We start from the raw sequence: 17685 nt of genomic DNA on the forward strand, positions 1-17685 counted from the left end.
TAACACAGATGCACATGCACATGCACACTAACACTAGAGTTTGCAGGTTTATTGAGTTAAAGAGTTCAGAAAAGCCAGCTTGTTTTAACCAGCAAAAGAGCACAGGCTTCTTACAAGTATCCAGCGTTTTCAGTATACACATACAAGTCCAATTAAGTTGTTGTAAAAACCTATGTTTCATTATTCCTGACATTAGGAATGAAGAAAACTTGCTTCAAGCATCTTTTTCTGAATGTCCCGCCTCATTGGAGGTACATCAAAGAAAAGAAATAAAAAGGCAATTTTTCAGTTTATCATCAGAAGCGATGACATGCAGCAATAGATCACAAGCACACAGTTCATTCACAGATAAGACCAAAAACACCACATAACCTTCAACGCAAAGGACTTCAACAAAGGAACACCTTTCTGCACCAAAGATCAAGCACAAGGAATTTAAAAAGCATGGCCGTTTCAAGGATCACATTTACTCCTTTCTATTTGACTCCTATGGGACATAATTTCTTGATAAAATTTGTCATACAACAGGGAATGCTAAAATACCATGATGTCCTAAATTTAAATTAATGGAACAAATCTTCTTGCACTCACGAAAATTACCGCCTTCAATGCCACCAAATATCCTCTCCCTTCCTCACTCGACTCTTCTCTTCTTCCTCTCTTCTTCTGCGATTTTCCTGGTTCCATCCGTTTATACATTCATGCGTCAATGAACCGGGGTTTGTACATTTACTTGAACTCAAGCTACTGATTATTATATAGAAAGATACCAACTACTTCAAGCTCAATTTAACACGAGTCTTGGATAATAAGGACAGAAGTATGGCTCTGGATTTGACATTAGCGAACACCCTTCTTTTCATCTCTCCCCAGAAAAGCAAAAGCAGCTTAAAAAAAAGTTGAACGAAAGCAAACAGACATAATATGCGGGAAGAATCGGTGAAAATATGATGGAGAAAAACACAATGTCTCTCCCACATTTCCTCTCCACGCTCATAACATATCCCTGTGCAGTACTAGATAAATCTCAATAATTAAACCACCAGTAGACAATTTAATAATCAAACTAAAAGTATACGCATACGCAGTCTTGCTGGACGCGGAACACCTAGGGTTTAGCTTAATTAAACACAAATACGAATCTAATACTAACAAACAAAATTAACCTGTACGAGCAAGAAAGAAACTCAAAGAAAACAAATCCAGAAAAACAATTACTAATCAACTAAACAAATTGGTGGGGGGAGGGGGGGGAACGAAGTTTCATTTAAAAAAGAGAAAGGATTTGTCTCCATGAACAGGCGCAGATTTAATTGTTCAATTCAAACTAAGATAATTTGAAAGCAGGACGTAAGAGCGTAGCCTACCTACCAGTGAGTGATGGCGATAAACTACCGATGAAGTTTCGAGAGCCTTGGGAGACTTGCGTGCGAAAGGTTTTGAGTTTTGTCGTTGAGGTATCTATTCTACTGCAAACTAATGGAAATGAAGAGAAGGGGGGAAAATTGAGTTGAGTCTTGGAGATATAGGGCAACGAAGCTGCGGTTTATATCGTCATTGGGCCATGCCGCAATCCAGCGCAAGCTGCTTCGGCTGTTTCTTGTAGACTGGATGCAAGTTGCGTGGGAGTAATAAAATCCGGGCCCTTCGGATGTTCCCCGGCATCACTTACATCGGGTTGGATCTTCATTGTCGACCCGCCAAAGGCCCAAAAAGTACAACACACATATATATTTAGATGATTATGGGGGCCATGGGGCTACTGTTGCCCTATTATTTCACCTCGTTTTAAACTACATATTTTAAAAAATTCAAAAATTTACACACTTCAAAACAAATTTTAAAAACTTTTATAGTAAGTTACAGTAAAATTTTTAACAAATACCTAGAAAACTCACTTGCCAAACAGGACCTAAATATAAAAAATATGTGAAGGATGTAAATAGCCAAAAGAACTCTAATATATATATATATATATATATATATTGATGTTATGATTTGTTCCATTTAGCCCTACGTTTGTGGTATCTTAGCTAATAATTCAAAGATAATGACAAAAATGGTAATCCTTTCTATTGCACCCAAAATAGTAAGTTATTTGTTTTACATGAAAAAGATAGTTAATTATTATAATTAGCGGTGACAATCAATCAATTTCAATAGTAGTTTCAAGTTTGAACTCAAAGGATATTAATCTATACTAGAACTTCAACTCAACAAATATCATATTCAAATACACGAGATCCACTCAATTAAGTTTTAAAGAATTTGAACTCACTCGAAAAAACAAAGCGAGCTCGATTGCTCAAATAAGAATTGATTCTTAAAACATTTAATAGCTAGTTTGGGAGTTCAGATTTCAAAGGAATAGAAAAGAAAGGAAGGGAAAGGTGAACTTTTCACGTTTGGGAGATTTTAGTGAGACGGAAAAGAAAAGAAACGAACGGATCTTGAAGAGAAGCCAAGCGCTGCTACAGTGCAAAAATTTTCTGACCAAAACGGGCGGAAAGCGAAGGAAAACTGATGGAAGCTTACAAATTTTTTTTTTTATCCTTTCTTTTCTCACATAACTTATCCTTTCTCTTCTTTTCTTTTCTATCCTCAACTCACAAACTAGCTATTAGGTAATTCCACCATTATAAAAGAAAACGAACATATGAAAAGCTCAAAAAGCTTATGAGCTCTCAAACTAAATACATAAAATTTTGAAATCGAATCCAGAAGGGTTTCAAACAACTCGAGTTAATGTTCGAAATCGACTTGAGATGAGGTTATCTTTGAAGTTGCAGCTGGTTTTGTTGTCACCCCAAGTAATTATTACTGCGAGGAAATGGATATTTTGCTGTCACAAAGAAAGAGCCAAGAATGCGAAGAAATAAAAAGGACAACGAGAACTTCGAATTATCGACCGGAATGAACCTGGGCAATAGTTTTTGGGGGCGGAACTCTAATTAATCCTTACTGTGGTACTTCTACAATAAAAGAGTACCCTAAAATGTAAAACCTCACGAGCCACGACGCCCTCGTTCACCACCAAACGCCTCGCAAGGTCCTACCCTACTTAAATCGCGCAGCCTCCTTAGTCCTTCCCCAATCTTACTCCTCCCGTCCGAGTTCCTTAATTAGAGTTCAAAAAATAAAAAGTTCAATGTCGTCGGCCAGAATTAGTGGAGGTGTTTCACTGCCGGATAGAGGATCCAGCAGCAAGAGCGGCGGAGGTGTAATATCTCGAATGGCGTCATCGTTCTCCCAGTCTCCGGTGGTTTATCAAGGCAAGCGCGTTGCCTCCGATGCAGCCTTCGTTACTAAGAAGCTTCTCCAGAGTACTGGAAAGGCCGCGTGGATTGCCGGGACTACTTTTTTGGTCCTCATCGTTCCTCTCATCATTGAGATGGACCGCGACCAGCAGCTCTCCGAACTCGAACTTCAGCATGCCAGCTTGCTTGGTTCCTCTCCCTCCGCCTCTGGACCCCAAAAATAAGCGATATCGAATAGCTAGCTAAGTTCACTATTATTCGATGGCCAATTATTTTGTTTCCCCCCTTTTTTTTGTCTCTTTATATATAACAGACAAGGAAAAAAATAAAACTTTTTGACGGTTTTAACCATTCCAGAATCGTGGCTTTGTATTTCTATGTTGTTATATTGTTGTGATTTTCCTGTAGGAATAAGGATTTGGATTTTTTTTAAAAAAATTTAATTAGGGTTCCTTTAGTTTGGTGTGGATTGAAAAAAAAAGTTACTGTTGAGTTGGTTCCAAAACGAAGTAGTTGCCTGCTTCAAATTCGGCTTTAACATATACTCGTCGTTTTTTGAAATGTTTGCTATGCCTGCAATATTTGCTTGTAAGCATGTTTGCTGCTACATAAATCGAGTGATCACTCGTGGGTTTTTAGTTGAAGATTGGCAACTTTGAATTAGCGTTAAGCTCATTTGAAGGAATAGATCCACTGGGAGTCTCTGGGACCATATCTTGAACAATTTATCATCTTTCATTATTTAAGGTTCTCGGAAGACGGGTACTTGGGTAGTAATCTTTCTTACTATCTTGTTGGTTTTTAATGAACTTCCAAATCAATGGTAAAGAAGTAACTTCTAAAATTCGAAATGTGGAGAGAGTTCCAACATTTGTAATACTTACATTCCATACATTTTGTTCAGTTAGAGCAGATTTAAAATTTTTGCAAAAAAACTATGAAAAAGGTGCCTAAAGGTAAGCGCGTACGCATCATTGGTTCCATGAAGTAGCTTATCAACTTGTTCTGAGTGGGTTATCTCTAATCTTAAGCTTTGTTGGTAGGAGAGAGAGTGATTACTAATCAGAGAAAAGTTACATACCAGGAAATTTTTGGTAAGGACTGACAACTTACTTTTGAACTCACGCTTGACTTGTTTTGTTACTCTAGCTGTTTGTTCTCAAAGAACCAGCATCAAGGTAATCATGTGTAGCTGGAATCATTTACACCCTTACTAAGGAGTCCGATTGTTGGTTGATGATGAGTTAGCTTTTGGTTTTAGTTCCTGATATGCCGGAGTTTGTCCATCAAACATAAATATTTTGTTTCTCTTGGGCAATAACCTCAGGATTATTGCATAATGCTGGTCCAGCAAACTGTTACCTTTCTTTGGCTACAAGGACAAAACCAGTTATCTATCATTTTTCTATGGTGTTGTATTCTTGTTGGTTAAACCATTGCTTTTGCTGTGCTATGTGCAAGAAATCTTCACTAGATTGTTGCTCAAAGCGTCACGGTATGATTCCTGGCCTATATGAGCCTTCCTTTTAGCATCCATTCCCAGGTTGTCGTGTACTTGTATCTGCCATGGGGTAGACAAAGTGGTTTGCCCCTTACCTGAGTATTTTGTAGCTGAAACAACAATCAAACGTAAAAGATGATACCATCCTCTGTATTGGAATCGACGAGCACCAATAGGTTTCTTAAGGTTGACGGTCTGAAAAGTTTCAATTAAACGTAGTACAGTACAAAACTCTGATTGATTTGGGCATCAGCTGTTTTTAGTTTACACATTATGCAGCTGCCATTTTGGACAAGCCATGTCTATTTTCTGGGTTGAAACCAAATATCCCCTGGCTCCTTCCTTCTGCAGCTACTATCTGTTGAAAACAGTGCTAGATAATTCCCGCAGGGAGCATCAGCCATCAGAGCAGAATATATTTCTTTAGCCGTCTAGACTTCTAGGTTATCCAGTTAAAACTGCTGTTTTGCCTGTGGCTGGTTAGTGATGGTTTACCTGCTGCTGCAAGTTTGGACTGCAGAAGAGGAGTAAAAGGCGAGAAAGATTAGGTGCTGAGCGACTTTTCTGTTTATCAGAATGGGAAGATTGTGATTCGTTGCCGGTTAAAAAGAAAATAAGAAGGTACTGGTCTGGACCTCCCTTAGGCCAACTAGTGCTGAAAGAAAGAGAGGATATCTACACGTCTCTTAGGGTCGATTAACTTTTTGAGAGCTTGAAATAATACCAAATTAGGTTCCAGTTAGGATTTAATGTTTGTCCTCTGCGAATGATTGATTGGTTCTGAAAGGGCATGAAACGCATAAAAACCATCTGTTGAGCGTCCGCTCGGATACACTTCTGCACTCAAGCAAACCCAGCAGGGAGCCCTGCTACTAGGACCTAAATAGACCCCAAACCCCCCTATGGCGAGAGTGGAGAGTGGAGCCCCTATGGCTACTTCATTCTCAGGCCCATCGGCAAAGCAGTTTCCACTTACCCGCAATCACTGCTTCTCTTCTTTTTCAAGTTTTGATATACTTTAGGACTTTAGGTTGCCGCTTTAGAAAAGTTATAACAAAGCAGAGAAAAAGAAAAGAAAACATCTAAAAGCAAGTGATGAGGAGATGAGCAGAGAGCTTTGTCCCATGTGTTTTTTTTTTCAATAGTGAGTAATAACTAACATAAAGGAAACCATTCAGCCAAGAAGAAGAAAAGATCTGCCAATTGATTTATTTTACTTGAGCATAATTGAACCACCAAAACAGTAGTAATTTTCACTGGGATCTTCTTTTGTCTATATTTACTTTCCTTGGTTTCGGCAAAATTTTACTGGGAAAGAAGGGTGCATCAAGTTCATACCTGCTGTGTCATCCGAGATTGTGATACTCCCAGAAACTATCAAGTGATGAATGGACAAAAGGCTTGGGGAGTGCATTTTTAGGATGGGTGAACCGTTACTTAAGAATCAAGACATGGTAAAGCATATTAAATTAAGCATTTGATATAAAAAATGAACAATCTAGTCCGATGCCCCCCCCCCCCACCACAAAAAAAAGAGAGAAAGGGAGGGGATCTCACAAGTATCTGATATAGTATTTGATCTTCAAAAGAGATGAAAATCATTTGCTTTTCAGAGTGTGAAGTGGAGAACCCAGTCAAGCACTTCAAATCCTAAAGGGACTACCAATTCACATGTTCGAATCAATATACAGCTGCTGCCAGGAGGACGATTGCCAATCAAACTACAACCGATGCCTAACACACAACTATCCTTGATTAGTTTCTCTATGCAGCAAGTATGATATAGAGACAGCTGTCCAGCTTTTGTGAGCAAAACAGAAAAGAAGAAAAGACGCGACAACTTGGATGAGAAGAAAACTCTGAAAGGCTCGGTTCCACTGCCACCCTTTGCCTGGTGCTTTCTCTTTAGGATTCCCCTGTGAATATACACACTCTCTCTCTCTCTCTCTTGATTTTGAAGACTTACAGTTTACACCTCTCTTTCTGCCAATATTTTTTCCTTCTTAATAACCTGCAATAATGAATGGACAATCGCAATCACAAATCCATATTCGCATTAATCCAACTAATAACAAACGGACGAAGAAAAAAGGGTGATAATCTGGAACCCTAGAGATAGAAAAGGCTCCTACTTGAAGCATTTTGATTCACCGCATTAATATTAATATTACTAATATAATGGTGCACGACGGTAATACTACAAAAACTAACCTCCTGTATCCTTGGGCCGACCCTTTTTTTTCAGTCCTGATCTCATAACTGAGAGAACTGCAATTACCAAGCCAACCCCCACAATCCCTCCCAACACAATAGCCACCGTCTTCTGCGTGTTTGGCCCTGTTCCTACACCAGTCCAGTCAAAACGCACGCCACAGAATTAAATACTAAGTAGACTAGTATCACTTAAACATCACAATTGTCATTTGTACAGAAAGATAGTAGTGATAGAGACATCAACCAATCATCATCCTCCTCATTATTTTCTTTCGTTTGATCAAACTTAATGATACTACCTACTGGTATCAAATTTCTAAGCCGCGCCACTAATAAATTCAAGATCAATTAACAGATGCAAAGCTATCAGATTTCCCTTTACAGAGTATCATGTATTTACCTCCTGATCCCGACGATGACAGTGATCTGGGGGGGACCCCATTGGGATAGTATGTATAGCTAATATAGCACTGTTGAAGATAAATCTGAGCTGAAATAGAGGCGGGGCATTCACTTTTAGCCCTCTGGCTGGCGGCTTTCACGCAGTCCGCGCAGCCCCCACTTGCTAAATCACCTTCACACTGGCCCAACACATACACCGACTGGTACCCACCCGTGTAAAACCCATTCCCACTACTCCCCACACCCTTGGCTATCTCCCCCAAAGCCGCGTCCAATCTATCCTGAAACCCACTCCCACTCGCCTGAGTCGACCCACAAATCTTGAACAGCAACTCGGTGGCGTTCACCTGCCTAAACCCCGACGCCTCGTACCTTAAATAACAGCCTCCCAGCTGAACTCTGACGGCAATAGCATTGCCACACAATCTCCGGGACACGTCCGGGGTTTTCTTCACGCAATTGTTGCAGTCATTACTGGAGAGGTCACCTCTGCATTGGAACAGCCCAATGATGGCTGATTGGCCCTGACCGCTCGTGGCTTTGTAGAACTTGGTTGAGGAAGATCGAGAGGTCAGGGTGTCCAGCAGATTCTCGAGGGACTTTGAGTAATCCCCAGTCGGGTCTTGGAATTTTTGGTCGGCACATCCTTTGTATACCAAACTTGTGTAATCAGCAGAAAACCCCAGATTGATGAACGAAGTTAAGAGCAAGATAGAGAGGATGCAAGAGGAACCCATTTTGAAGAACTCGGATGATTGTTCAAAACATCTGAAGTCCTCTAGAAATCTTGGGAAGCAGTACTTGGGGTAATTATTACCATATAGAGGTTTTAGACTTTTAGTGGGGGTTCTAGTATTTTTTATTTCTGGTGGAGAATAGGAACGAAGGAAATATATAATATTGATGGGGATTGGAGATCGGAGATTGTGATTTTGTGCAGGTTATGGTACCGGGGCTTGCTTTTTGGTCTTTCCCCTTTTTAAGTACCTTCTTCGCTCGTTGCCAGTCCAATTCGACAGTTGGCACACCGTAAAGCTTTTGATCATTAAAATATTTGAATGCAATTAGTAGCTTAATTGAGATGTTAACATATTTGTTATTTGTTAAAATTTATTTATGATCTATAGCTGCAGTCTAGGGATGACAACGGGGCGGGGTTGGGGCAGGGGATTTGCCTACAAATTCCCCCCGCCCCCGCCTCGTCCCCCGTTTCTCGCTCCCCCGCCACGTCCCGTCCGGCCCCACTTTCCCCGCGGGTGTAGGGCTGTCAACGGGCCGGGTCCGGGCCGGAATTCATTATTCCGGACCCGGACCCGAATTACTATCCATGATCCGGACCCGACCCGTTTACCCGACGGGTCTTTTATTCTATGTTCCGGATCCGGATCCGGCGGGTCCCGGATCCGGATCCGGGTCTACCCGAACAAATTTACCAAATTTTATAATTTCTAATAAAAATGAGAAAAAAATATATTTATAAACTAATTTCTAACTAATGCAAAGAAAAAACCAAATAAGAAAAGAAATCAAATTAATTTTATTAAAATACATCACCCTAATCAAATTATATTGATAAATATATATTTTTTAAATTATTAATTCATTTATATCCGGATCCGGGTCTAATACGGGTCGGAATACTATATTCCGTATCCGACCCGTTTTTTTGTTTGACAAAACGGATCCGGATCCGGATCCAGGAAACGGAATTAAATCCCTACCCATACCCGCAATAATTTCACGGATCCGATCCGGATCCGGGTCTAGACCCGACCCGTTGACAGGCCTACGCGGGTGCTCTCGCGGGGTAAATGAAAGTTTGTTATATAATTTTATTATAGTTAACATTTAGCAAATAATCAAATACTAAAATATCAACACATTATCAAATTATTATTCATTGTAATTTCACAATTGAAACTTATAAAAACAATCCAACAAAAGTTATTTGAATACAATCCAACATGATGAAATAAATGCAACTAAAATAGTCAAGTTTTCACTTTTTGTACAAATATAATCACTAATTCATTATTATGCTTGTTTTTTTTTTGAGAAAAAAATGTTATTGTATTATGTGTAATTAGGGATTTAGTATAAATATATTAGTAAATTTAGTATAATCAATTAATAATTTGTATTGGTACACATATATAATTATTAGTGTAATTGATAATATCAATTATATTACATATACTAATATACATTATATAATACATATAACTAATAATATCATTATTATAAATTTATAAATAATTAAATTATATATTATATATAATTATATATATATATTATATATATATATTTCAAGCGGATGACGTGCCGGGGATGGAGCGTGGGTGCACTCCCCTGCCCCCCCCCCCCCCCCCCCCCCCCCCCCCCCCCGTTCTAAGCGGGGGGCAAAAAATACCCCCGCCGCCGCAGCCTCTCCCCCCCCCCCCCCCCCCCCGGCGGCCCATTAGACCCTCGCGGGGCGGGTGGCCGCGTTGCCATCCTTAGCTGCACACAATAGAAAGTGGACGATCATTACCATTAGTCGTTTCGTTGCCTCCCAGGTACGAGCGAGATGGTTCCTAAACGGTCAAAGGGAGATGAAATGATGCTGTTGTCATTTGGATCCGTCTTTTGTTGGTCTGGACTTGATTGATTAAAGTAAAGTCTTCTTGAGTTTTGATCAAGGTGCTTTTGATAAAATTAAGCTTGAAATCTGAAATTTAAATTCATTAACTTATTAAATATTAAATCTTATACATCTGAATATATATTATATTCAATGCTTATCACTTAATTTTGAAAACAAATTTTACCTAAAAAATTCAATGTCATTTAACTAATTCAGATGTTCAATTTTTTGTTATCAAACGGTCTGAATATGTTAAGATCTGAATCCATTAAATGCTGAACTGGATTATCAAACAAGACCTAAATCTTACGAGTTTAAGTTAATGATTGAAAGTAATAAACAAAAGGAAAATATTATTTACATTTTTTATTTTTATTAATCACATATTTACTATCAATTTAATCATATTACTTTTATTTATTAAATTATATAATAAAATAAATGATACTAGTGCAAATAACAAAAAATTGAAATGGAATGTATATAACATTTTCCCATGCAAAATGGTAGGAATCAAATGTTAGAATCTCTTGGTGCACCACGGTACATGCGTACCGGCCCCCGGAGAGGCAGTATTCTCGTTCCTCTGGCACGCCTTCGGCGTGAATCCCTTCGAAAATGCATCAACTGTGTGGTCGTGGCACTAGTAAATTTTTCCAAGTAAAATTATTTGGCGTATTAGACTATTCCATTTTCTTCGGAAAAAAAAAAGAATTGCTTTTATTTCTCACTCCATCCAGTGCATTTATATAGGGCTAAAAACTCCCATGGTCCATGAACTTTTTATTTAAGGCATCCCCAGTCCTCCAACTAATAAGTGTAATTTTATGATCGAGTAGTCCGTTATGTGTTTTCTCTGAACTTTAACGACAAATTAGGCGGAAGAATTATAAGTATGCATATTTATTAATTAGAGAACAAAATATACATACTTATTAGTTAGACAATTAAAAGGGTATCACTAGTAAAGTTTAAGGATCATCAAGGTTTTTTGCCCACCTATATATGTGTGCGCTAGGGCTGCAAACGAGACGAGCCGAGTCGAGTTTTGAGCTAATCGAGCCGAGTCTCGACTAAATTTTATCGAGCTCGAGCTCGACGAGCCGGCAATTTTCAAACTCGAGCTCGACTCGAATCAAGTCGAGCCGAGCTCGAGCTCGAAAAAAATATAAAATAATTATTTTATTTTTTTAAAAATAAATAAAATAATATTTTTTCTTAATAAATAATAAAATATTAAGGATATATATGTAATTTTACTATGAAAATAAAAAATAAAAAATAAATATAATATACGTAATTTTATTATTAAATAAAAATAAAAAAAATATATATATATATATATATACTCAAGCTCGCGAGCCAGAGCTGACGAGCTTAATATTCTGAGCTCGAGTTCGAGCTCGACTTGAGCTTGACTCGAGCCGCTGGATTCGTTTGCAGCCCTAGTGTGCGCGTATGTATATAATACAAAATAAGGGTTTTTAGTATAAACCTTCTCAATATGTTTCGAACTTCTTTATTCCTTTTTTCTTTATTTTTTGTTTATTTTAATACAGTTAAAAACTTTGAAATAGTGGAATTAACTAATCCTAGTAAGAATCAATTTTGAAATTTAAAACTTTTCCGGTATCTCCATGTTAGATGTATCAACCGAGTCTTTTTATAGACTCGTATACAGCACAAGTCAACATACTATTCATATACTATTGTTACATCGTTCAGAAAAAAGAAAAAAAATATTCAAACTTAAATCTGCAGTGTATCGATACTCGCCCATTTACACGTGTCAATTTTACGTTATTCCTTTTTTCAATTTCAATTTCCAAAGCCGCTCTATCTATTTGATATGCATGAAGTGCGGTGAGAGTATGCTTGGATAGTTTATTATTTGCACAATTTATTTGATTATATCATATACTTATTTTTTAATTATCTTTTTATTTTGTATGTATCACATTAAAAAAATACTACACTGTTTTTTTTTTTCAAAACTTTTTGTTTCAAATAATCTCTCATCCAAACACACAGTTTTCTTTGTTTTTTGTCTGATTTTGTTTTGTCTAGAAGCAAGATTAATTATAGTTAACACTGAAAGTGAGTAAACCTTAGTCATGCACAAAGAAAAATTAAGTAGAATTAAGTATACCTTAGTGACGCGCAAAGAACGGCTAACATTAATAAAAGTTAAAGCGAGTAGGCTTCAAAAGACTTGTTTGCTTTAGATTTTACAAAATTTTATTATAAAAATTAATTATAGAGAATAATCAAAATCAACAAAACCTACAGTTTGAGTAGTAATAGATTTTAGCTTCTTTAGTGATAAAAAATATATATAATCGAAGCACAAAAGTAACAAAAAAATCACAAAAACTGACTTTTTAATATTAGAATTTCTAATTAGTTAAAATAATTAACCGAAAACAAACCCAAAGTTCGTCTATGGAGTATTTCATATTTCTTTACAATTTCTTTAACGGTCTATTTGCCTCTTGACATGCTAAAGGCAATGGCTAAGCTTCATCAGCAAATTGTGGCTATGATAAAATAAGTCGAGCTTTTCATGTGTATAATTCACGTATTGTGTATGCACGGTTTCGAATCTTCTGTTCTCAAATTAGTCTCTATCCCCTCTATCCCTTTTTTGTACAGTTGCCACGTATCTCTAAATTTTTTATAATCAAAACTCAAACAAATCGATAATAATTGATTGACAAGTTTATTCAAACCAATTAAAACAGATAATTCAAAACATTTTTTTATTTTTATTTTAATAAAAAAAAGTCTTGTTGGTCATAAACGTAGAAATCAACTAAAACTCTTATTTATTTTTTATCCCAAATCATTTTTTCCTTAAACCCTGACAAGTACTTTAATTTGAATTATCTGTTTTAATTGGTTTTTTTAAGTAAACTTGTCAATCAATTATTATCAATTTTTTTGAGTTTGAATTATTAAAAAATCAGAGACACATGACAGTTGTAAAAAAAAGGAATAGACGAGACACATGACAGTTGTAAAAAAAAGGAATAGACGAGATAAAGATTAATTTGGGGATAGAAGATTCGAAATCGTGTACGCACAGACTAAACATCATGAATAACAACCCAAGCACCTTAGATGTACTTCAAATTTTCAAATACAGACACGTAACTGGATACTGACGGTTGACGTCGTTCAGAACGTTATCCAGCTAGGAGAGATGAAGAAAGAGCCTTTTTTCTCTACTTTTCCAAGTCTTCTGCCACGTCATCGAGGCGGAATCAGCATCCAAGCGTGATTAAGTGCCTGTATGCGGGGCAACCGAGTAAACCGAGAATATCCAAAGCTCCGAAATTATTCGCCCACTTTTACTTTCTTTAACCATGGAAATACCCATGCACAGACGCGCCCCGATTCATCTACTTTCACGCTCGCTGCTGCTCCGATCTTCTCCCTCCCAAAATTTCCCAATTTCACTCTCTCTTCTAAGTATGCCCTATTTCTCCTGTAATCCCTCCTTTCTCTCTACAGCTCTCTCGCTTGAGTGGCCTGCAAAACCTCATATTTGCCACTCTTGGTAAGGATACGATTCATGGTATTATAGTCTGCTTCTCATCTGGGCATTTTGTCTTTACTTTTGTCTTGTTCTCTTTTCGTTGTCTGTCAAACATATGAATGTATTTATCTGATTCGAGCTTGTAGTATATCGTGGCTTGCCAGATGGTTTCATGTTTACTTACATTGCTGCTCTTTGGTAAGATTTGTCACCGTCAGCAACTCATTTATAGGCACACCAACTGTTCGATTCAAGACAAGCACTAGTGCATGTTTAAACGGGAATGGTAAAGATTCAGACTTTCATCTTGCATGGTGCCAATTTCCTCGTGGTCTGTTGGGGGTCAGCAGAACATTTATCGTCTAATGGTTGTTAGTGGGTGTTTGGGAAAGAAAGAAAATTATTGCTGGGATTTCCGAGATCCATGTTTATATTGTATGAGTTGAGTTCTTTTGTTAACTTCCCTTAGCATGGTTAGTACTCTAGCATTGCTGAATTATGTTGAAGTTTATGCTTATTTCTTGAGGTTTTGTTCATGGGGTGAATGTTTGACCGCAAAAGGGGCTTTGTTTAAGAAGATCATCGAGGGGCTCAGCTTCTTCTCAGCTGTTCTTTGGGCTTTTAGGTTGAAACGGTTTCCAAAATGACTTTGGAGATTTGTCTTAGAGTTTCTGATATTTTCATATGCAATTTTTGTTAGTGTAATAAGCAGAACTCACCACTCGTGGCAAGCAAAGGATGCTGGATGACTTATATTCCATTGTGAAACAATGATACCAGCATTCATAGTTAACATATATGTTTGATTTGCAAGTGGGGTAATTTATGTAACAGATTTACTTTATCCCAGGCGTTTTATCTCCATCAGAATCTAAGTTCTGAATGGTTCTTGGAAAATTTTCTTGTGCTAATTATAGAGTTTCTTCTTTCTATGTGTCAACTTTTTCGCATTTTACTTATCATACAATTTGTTAGTGATTAATGCTCATAGATTACAAAACATTGGAATTTTATTTTATGAGCATCCAGTTCTGTTTGGGCTGCTTGTTGAGGTCAGCTTGACTCATGGTTTCTCTTTGTTTGGTGGGAAGTGGTAATTTGAATTTTGGCACCTCTCCAAGGCATCGATGGTACTTTGGCTTTGTGCATTGCCTAATTAATTGTTGACACTGCTATAGGCAACATTTGTTGCCATTGTTTCTTGTAAATGCATATGTTTATGATTTTTGTTCTTCACCTGGCTTATGGATTTGGGAAAATGTAGGTAAGTTCAACAATTGGGAAGGCTGCACTTCTAGTTTGCTGGTGTTGGCAATGCCTCCCAATCCTAAAGTTGCAAAAGCCTTTCGTGCTATGCGGGATCTTGGAATTTCTGAAGAGAAAGTGAAACCAGTCTTGAAAAATCTCTTGAAACTGTATGATAAAAATTGGGATCTTATTGAAGAGGAAAATTATAGAGCTCTTGCTGATGCTATATTTGATAGTGATGAAGCAGAGGTGGAGAGTTAATCATACCTTGTTTATTTTATACTTTTCTCAATCAGATTCTTTCATTTGTTTTTTCCCTTTGTTGTATTTGTTCTTCTCATCAACTTCTCATGCAATGGGTTAACTTTTCACTTCTTCTGCTTCAACTGAATCTTTCAGGCTGCAGAAAGGAAGAAGGAGCTTGAGAATAGCAAAGTATGGGCTTGTTTGTATTATCTGTGTCTTGGCTTTGTCTAAGAATTATAATTAGTTTTAACTGACTTTTCCCTCATGTGTGCTTGTTTCTTTGTTTGCTCCTTTTTACTTTGGCTAGCAACAACGAGCTGTGAGGGAACAAGCTCAAGAGCCAGATGAGCTTGGACGACCTTTGAAAAAGTTGCGCTCAAATTACCAAGGGCAACCTTCAGAGTGGCACAATAGCTCTACTCTCTTGGCTGGGACTTCTCTCATAACCCCCAAAGATGAGCCAGTTGAACTACCTGAAGTGCAGCCTGAGAAACAGATGCCACAGATGGTGAGCACAAAGTTACCGAATAATGGAAACAGGATGATTGAGTCCCACCATTTATCATGTCGATCACTAGAGACGAATAAAGGACAGCAACCTGTTTCACCTAAGCCTTTGACATTCAGAGAAAGAACTGATACATCTCAGCCTGTTAGTAATAACCAAAGCCAAATGAATATGACAATTGAATCAGTTGCTGTTCCCCATCCACCGAGTCTTGAAAACAGAGGGAAGGAGGCTTTGTCACCCCATTGTACTTCAGAGAAGAAAATGTTGGAATCTGAGAGATCATCCCAGGCGGTATCCCAGGAGAAAACTGTTGGTCGTCAGATTTTGGTGCAGCCAGAAGAAGAGCCATTAGCTGGTGATGCTCCAGTATATGATCTTCGAGGTACAACTTACCCTCTCTAGTTCTGCAAACTTGTTTGTTTGAGACTGACATTTTTATCGAAGAAAAGTACATCAGTTTTTTTTCACACCCAACATTATGGCTTGGAATACATGAATTGTGTTGCAGGTGTATTAGGTCTGGGATGGAATTTTCAACTCACATTCAGCTTTTAGCTCATGAGTGCGACATAGAAACTTATAACTGCTAAATAATCTTCCCTTCCTGTTTTTTGTGATTGATCAAACTTCTTTTGATGCTCTTGTTGAATTTTTGATGACATGTATGCCTATCTTTCGGGATAAAACTTTTTCACATTATAAAGAATCAAAATTGTTTTTCTTTTTTAATGTAATTTTGTAGTCTACTAAACTAAAAGGAGCTTGATTTATGTGCATATTCAACCGGATAAGTCAAAGATTTTTTTTTCCTAATGTTTAGTTTGTGAAGTTTCTAATGTTCAAGTGAGCATGGCCTTTGGTTTTTGTTTCAATTCCAACTTAAGTTACATGTAGGCATCTTGCATTAGCAAATTAAAAAAGTTTTAGATAGCCTTAATGCATATCAGTTTGCACCTTCTAGCGTTAGATTTTAATAATCTTGATTTTCATAGAGACATCCAAAGAGGGAGTTTCTTCAAGGAAAAGCTGTTCAGAAAGAGTACCAAATGGTTCTGTACCTTTAACAGCAGAACCCCAAGTAGGACAAGATACGAGTAATGGTGCTGCTGCAAAGGTCTCGGATAAATCATCTTCTCAGCTGGAGATTGCTTCGTCATCCTTGGGAGACGTGAAAATTTGTTTGAGCTACAATATTTCTCCCCAAAGACCTGATTTTCATGTGCCTAGTTTAGCTGCGGTAGTTAAGTTGGTCGAGGAAAAGTATCTCAAATCGTACAAAAACCTGGACGCAAACTTCTCCCTCATGAAGCTAATGGAGGACATGTGTGCGGGTGTTGTGGAACTAGGTTTTGACTCTTGTAATAAATCAGCAGAAACGAGTTGAATAAAGAAGATGGGTGATAGCAAGAAGACCTGTTGCTGCTGTTGCTCCATGTCAAGTTCAACAAGATGCCGACGTCTAATTGCAAACCAATTCTCTTCCCTGTCAACATTTTTTTTTAAATAAACATTCGGTTTATCAAGTTCTAACATTCATTCCTTTTACATTAGCGCTAATTGCTTGATAAATTGTTAAATACATGAGAGTCATGCAAGTTGAGTTCTTTATTTGTCTGATTTGTTTAGTACTCCAAGTTTAGCTGAAGAGATTTTGATTTAGTAATTAAAATTAAGGCTCTATTTGGATTAGTCATTTTTTGAAAAACAAGTTTTTCATGTATAATGTTACAGTAATACACAAACAAAACAACCTTAAAAATATCAAAAACAATCTTAAAAACACCAAAAAGAGCCTCAAGAATACCAAAAAGTCTCAAAAACATAAAAAGTACCAAAAACAACCTAAAAAAATAATTTCATTTACAGTAAAAATTTTTCACCTATGTTACTACAGTAAAATATTTAAAAAACAGCTACTTCAAACGAAGCCTAAGACTTTAGAAATTAGAAGTTTTGGATTCAAATTTTCGTTCTCATTATCTTTTACTTAAATTTTATTATTCTCTTACTTAACAAAAAAAAAAAAATCTCTATACTTTTGATATGTTTACTCAAAATTTAAAACATTTTTAAATCAAGGGATCACCTAGTTAGCCAAGTTGTCGGCATGAGCTAGACCTCTAGAGAGAAAACTGGAGATTTGTT

General features: G+C 37.2%; 2 protein-coding genes across 6 annotated transcripts; one reads left to right on the forward strand and one right to left on the reverse strand.

The window, feature by feature from the left end:
* Window positions 1–6309: 6309 nt before the first annotated feature.
* LOC140013644 (plasmodesmata-located protein 2-like) lies at window positions 6310–8510 on the reverse strand. Of its 3 annotated transcripts, none has more exons than XM_072063191.1 (3): window positions 7373–8510; window positions 6970–7095; window positions 6310–6769 (listed from the first exon to the last, which is right to left on the reverse strand). In XM_072063191.1, exons 1-3 carry the CDS (start codon window positions 8109–8111, stop codon window positions 6762–6764), a joined length of 873 nt encoding a protein of 290 aa, XP_071919292.1. In that variant the 5' UTR covers window positions 8112–8510; the 3' UTR covers window positions 6310–6761. The 3 variants fall into 3 exon arrangements, with proteins under 3 accessions (XP_071919292.1, XP_071919286.1, XP_071919296.1); XM_072063185.1 differs by having other exon boundaries at window positions 6970–7101; window positions 7373–8500; XM_072063195.1 differs by lacking the exon at window positions 6970–7095 and having other exon boundaries at window positions 7373–8508.
* A 4792-nt stretch (window positions 8511–13302) lies between these two features.
* Window positions 13303–17148, forward strand: LOC140013652 (probable inactive histone-lysine N-methyltransferase SUVR2). 3 transcript variants are annotated; one of them, XM_072063250.1, is made up of 6 exons: window positions 13303–13556; window positions 13682–13821; window positions 14800–15032; window positions 15183–15218; window positions 15337–15922; window positions 16533–17148. In XM_072063250.1, the coding sequence occupies exons 1-6, from the start codon at window positions 13363–13365 to the stop codon at window positions 16922–16924; spliced, it is 1581 nt and encodes a 526-aa protein (XP_071919351.1). In that variant the 5' UTR covers window positions 13303–13362; the 3' UTR covers window positions 16925–17148. The 3 variants fall into 3 exon arrangements, with proteins under 3 accessions (XP_071919351.1, XP_071919365.1, XP_071919356.1); XM_072063264.1 differs by lacking the exon at window positions 13682–13821 and having other exon boundaries at window positions 13308–13574; XM_072063255.1 differs by lacking the exon at window positions 13682–13821 and having other exon boundaries at window positions 13310–13556.
* Window positions 17149–17685: the final 537 nt, after the last annotated feature.

This window comes from Coffea arabica, chromosome 1e (genome assembly GCF_036785885.1).
Source record: "Coffea arabica cultivar ET-39 chromosome 1e, Coffea Arabica ET-39 HiFi, whole genome shotgun sequence".
NCBI classification, from domain to species: Eukaryota; Viridiplantae; Streptophyta; class Magnoliopsida; order Gentianales; family Rubiaceae; genus Coffea; species Coffea arabica.